Source organism: Micropterus dolomieu, unplaced genomic scaffold, assembly GCF_021292245.1.
Source record: "Micropterus dolomieu isolate WLL.071019.BEF.003 ecotype Adirondacks unplaced genomic scaffold, ASM2129224v1 contig_14021, whole genome shotgun sequence".
Taxonomy (NCBI): domain Eukaryota; kingdom Metazoa; phylum Chordata; class Actinopteri; order Centrarchiformes; family Centrarchidae; genus Micropterus; species Micropterus dolomieu.
Window position 1 is genome coordinate 1 of NW_025743007.1, and position 5,235 is coordinate 5,235.

Below are 5,235 nucleotides of genomic sequence, written 5' to 3' on the forward strand. Positions count from 1 at the left end.
CGTACTTGTATAGCGCCTTTCTAGTCTTTTCGACCACTCAAAGCGCTTTTACACTACATCTGCATTCACCAGTCACACTCATTCATACACTGGCGGAACAGCAGCAACCAGGGATTGAACCGCTGACCTTCCGATTAACGGCTCTACCTCCTGAGCCACAGCCGCCCCGATACATACCTCATGCTTTAATTATGTTAGTTCGCAATACCTCTTAATGTCTTATTTTTGTTAAATAAACATATGGTGTTAACCTTTTACCATGGTGTGTCTTCCTGTATGTATGTATGTATGTATTATTATTTTTTTTTTAAAACTGAAGTCACACAGTTTAGTTTTAATGAGCCTGTGTTTGTAGGAAAACATTATGTTATAATATGTTTTAGAATCTCACTGCTGATACTGAAACTGTGATGATCAGGCGGGATTCAAAACCAGGCCGCTGCAGTAAGGACTCAGCCTTGTTCATGGGGCACAACCTCTACCAACTGTTACTTTCAAAATAACAGAAATGACAACAACTAATTTGATGAACTGGTCTTTATTATGTAAAAATAATCAAAATTACATCACTTTATTCATGAAACACGATTAGAGAGTGACTGAAGGAAAGAAAGAGACACAGACACAGAGAGAGTTACAGAGTTCAGAGAGCAGAGTAAAACCAGTAGCAAAGTCCCAGTGAGTCAGGTCAGGACTGGGAACACTGGTCTCTCCTCAGTGTCTCTGAGACCAGAGCCTGGGAGCCCTGGGTGGCCTCACAGGTCACAGATCCCACCTTCCTCCACTGGTCTGCAGGGAGCCTCAAGGTGCTGCTCCAGCTTTAGCGGCCGTCCTTCTCCGCTGGAGGGGGGCAGCACCGTCAGGGTGGGACGGACATCACCTAGGAGACACCAATCAGCTTAGAGGACACCTTTACTGTATGAGAGCTGATTTTCTCCTTTAAGGAGTTTCTGTCAGATGGTTTTTCTGCTCCATCAGTCACTCACTCACACATTGTTTCACTTCCCTTTACTCCTATCACTCCTCCGCTGTATCACTTCACTTATTGACAGATATACTGACCACTGTGTTAACTTACGAAAATTAGTGCCAGTTATCCTTTCACTTGAAATGTGGAAATATTGTATTCTTTATCCAAAGACATAACAATATGCAAAATGCATGTTTTAATTTGACATATCAATGTTAAATTCAATTAATATTTTTATTTCTTTGGCAATTAAGGCAGAAGATATTTTTAAACCAACTATGCCTAGAAACATAGAACCAAAATCATGTAAAATATATATTTTTTAAATGTCTTATCAATACTCTCACATATTGATTCATCCTTTGATAAACTGCATCATCAGACTAAACCCTGTACTTGTTGGAGTCAGTCAGAGCATTTCCATAGAGAGCAACTTTGCATCAGCAGCACCATGCTCCAGTGCTCTGGGAGAGTTTATAGTCCTGAGAGTTGAACACTGGATGACTGACAGCTGTCCTTCATGACAACAGAAGCCACAGAAATCCTCCTCATCAAAAACATGACTTTGATCTGCGTCCTCATCTGGACTCTCCTCTGCTGCTGCTTCACAGGTAAAGTCCAGAGAATCAAACTCCTCTATGAACATCCGTCCCTCTGAAATGAAGCCCACAAAACCATGACGCTGCTTTATGTTTTTGTCTCTGTATCCTCAGAGTCCAGAGGCCAGGTCACAGTGACTCAGCCTGGAGCAGTGAGCTCTGCTCTGGGAGGCTCCGTCTCCATCAAATGTAGGACCAGTCAGGATGTTCAATTTTGGAGCAACAACCAACTTTTAGCGTAGTACCAACAGAGAGATGGAGAACCTCCTAAACTCCTCATTTACTATGCTAGCAATCGAGCATCAGGGATTCCAGATCGTTTTACAGGCAGTGGATCAAACTCTGACTTCACTCTGACCATCAGTGGAGTCCAGACTGAAGATGCAGCAGTTTACTACTGTCAGAGTTTTTCACTATATTAACAGTCAGTATGTGTTCACACAGTGAAAAAGCGTCGTACAAAAACCTCTCTCAGTCAGACTGAACAGAAACTGAAATGACTGCTGCAGCTGGAAGCTACTGCAGAGACTGATACACTTCACTGAGGACACACACACAGACACACGCATAATAAAATGTATAATGCATAATAAAAAAATATAGCAAAAAGTTTTTTGATGGTCAAGAAACTCTTGATCATTGAAAAATGTCTGACACACTGAAATTCTCATTGAAGAAAACAGGAAACACATTTCACGTGGATTTAACATTTTTCCAGATTTGGTCAAATTAAATGCATGTCCAGCATGTCTCTTCTCTATACATGTATATCACATCCCATGTTCATCAGTGATTTGCTAAATAATCAAGAGGAACCAACCTGAGACTGTTAATGAGAAAAGTCTTGGTCGTGACCTTTGACCTCAGCTTCATACTAGAACACAGCTACCTCAGCCATTTCCAAATAAAAGAAAATATGAAGACACTGGTCAGCATCAGAAAACTTTATAATCTAAAGTGCCCGAACAAAACCTAAACATCCCTCTAATCACAATTTTTGTTTTATTTGAAAGCAACAATTATTTTGTTGCGATTTGGAGCCCCCAGTTTATGATCACTATTGTACCTCTGGTGTACAGACAGCTGTACACGTGCATTTGTTAAGATTAGCCAACATCACATACGTGATAAAAAACATCAACAAGTTTGCTAACAAAGCCAAACACCAAGCAAGTAGGACAACATTTGTAAACAAATGTAAATGATGATGAATTCCATGTTTTCTGGCTCCGCCCACATGTCCAAAACTTCTGGTTGGAGATCTTTGGCCTCAGCATCCCCTGAAACACTCATCACTGCTTTATTTGAGGAAATCTCCACATTACAGACACCTAAACATATAAAACCTGCATTTATAGCAATACCACCAATGAATGTAAAAAAGAAGAAGATCAAACTGAACAAAACAAACTGTCAGAAATTACTGGATCAGTTTACTACCAGACTTTTCAATGTCCTCTCCATGTAAATATGTAAATATGTAGATCAACGCTCTCAGCACTGAGGGTGAAACACCATGATATGTTTAGGACAGCTACAGCTCACTGACTCTGTGTGTATGTATATGTCAGACATTTGAAATATATATGTCTACTTTAGACGAGTGGAAAATTGGATATGTTTATAGAGGTAAAAACATATTAACATTTGTTTAGTTTTTTAAATAGAATATTGATTTTTAATGAACTAATTTAAATGTAATTTGAAATTCATATGATTAAAATTGAAGTCACACAGTTTAGTTTTCAATGAGCTTGTGTTTGTAGGAAGACATTATGTTATACTATGTTTTAGAATCTCACTGCTGATACCGAAACTATGATGATGAGGCAGGATTCAAACCCAGGCTGCTGCAGTAAGGACTCAGCCTTGTTCATGGGGCACAACCTCTACCAACAGTTACTTTCACTATAACAGAAATGAAAACAACAAATTTGATGAACTGGTCTTTATTGTGTAGAAATAATCAAAATTACATCAAGTAAACAAACCTTATCCATGAAACATGTGATTAAAGAGTGACTGAAGGAAATAAAGAGACACAGACACAGAGAGAGTTACAGAGTTCAGAGAGCAGAGTAAAACCAGTAACAGAGTCCCAGTGAGTCAGGTCAGGACTGGGAACACTGGTCTCTCCTCTGTGTCTCTGAGACCAGAGCCTGGGAGCCCTGGGTGGCCTCACAGGTCACAGAGCCCACCTTCCTCCACTGGTCTGCAGGGAGCCTCAGGGTGCTGCTCCAGCTGTAGCGGCCGTCCTTCTCCAGCACCCCGGGGCCCCTGCTCTCCTCCCAGCTGCTGCTGCTGCTGCTGCCGTCCACCTTCCAGGCCAGACTCCAGTCTGAGGGGAAGCCCTTGTTGGCCAGGCACATGAGCGTGGCCTTCCCCTGCTGCAGCTCCTCACTGGAGGGGGGCAGCACCGTCAGGGTGGGACGGACATCACCTAGGAGACACCAATCAGCTTAGAGGACACCTTTACTGTGTGAGAGCTGATTTTCTCCTTTAAGGAGTTTCTGTCAGATGTTTTTTCTGCTCCACCAGTCACTCACTCACACATTGTTTCACTTCCCTTTAAGAAGCCTCTCATGCAAATCAGCACAGAGAGAATCATCATACAGAACGACCTGAAATATATTAAACTACACTGGAAATAAAATAACAAACTTTCTTATCAAGATCATCAAAAAACTTGACTGTACAATAATTTATTCAGTGGAAACCAAAACAGAAATGATCTGACAACAATCAGATGTTCTTCATCTGGATTTCAAAGTGTTTCTTCACTTACATTAACAGCTATAATGATGAGTTGATCCACTAGATACAGTTTAAACGTCGTTACTTTTCAAGTGCAAATTCAGTCACACAGGTATCACTGCTCAGCTGTATCACTTCACTTACTGACAGATACACTGATAACTTACGAAAAGTAGTGCCAGTTGTCCTTTCACTATTAATATGGAAATATTGTATTCTTTTTTCAAATTCATAACAATAGGCAACATTTTTAAAACACTCATATTTATCTTTACTTCAGTTTAACATGAAAGTGAATTGTATTTAATCACAACAACAGCCATTATTGTGGTGAACATTTTAAACTAAACTCAACATTTTTACATTAAGATTAAAGTTTTATATTTTTTCCACTTCCAAGTTGATTACATTTCATTTTGACAGGATTCTGTGAAGAACAGTTTAGTTAAGCTGCTCTGAGTTAGCCTCCATGTAAATACATGAACAATAAAAGTTTCATAATTAAAACAAGATATATTTATCTGCCTTAAACATTGAAAAGTTGAATTTAAAGCAGGACTTGATAATATTGTATTTAGTATTTGAGCAGAAACTTACTTCCAACATCCAGTCTGGTTCCCCCACCAAAAGTCCACCACAGTGATACAAACTCATTGAGCCGCCGTACAAACACCTCTCACTGTAGAGAGACACGGCTCTCTGACTTTGACACAAACAAACTCAACAAAAATAGTCTCTGATTGTAATATTTTATCAGCTGAAATGTAAAATTAAGACAGTCACACAAATTTCCAGAATGGATGTTTTAGTTAGATATATTAATGTTAAATTCTATTTCTATATTTGTTCTTTGGCAATTTAGGCAGAAGATATTTTGAAACAAAATATATCTTGTAGCATGAAACCAAAATC

At 39.4% G+C, this 5,235-nt stretch overlaps 1 pseudogene and 1 gene segment (V, D, J or C); one reads left to right on the top strand and one right to left on the bottom strand.

Annotated features, from left to right (window-relative positions):
* Window positions 1-1,522: 1,522 nt before the first annotated feature.
* On the top strand, window positions 1,523-2,016 carry LOC123966700 (annotated as a pseudogene).
* Window positions 2,017-3,660: 1,644 nt separating this feature from the next.
* LOC123966701 lies at window positions 3,661-5,022 on the bottom strand. The segment is given in 2 exon segments: window positions 3,661-4,009; window positions 4,921-5,022. A coding segment is annotated over 1 exon segment (258 nt).
* Window positions 5,023-5,235: the final 213 nt, after the last annotated feature.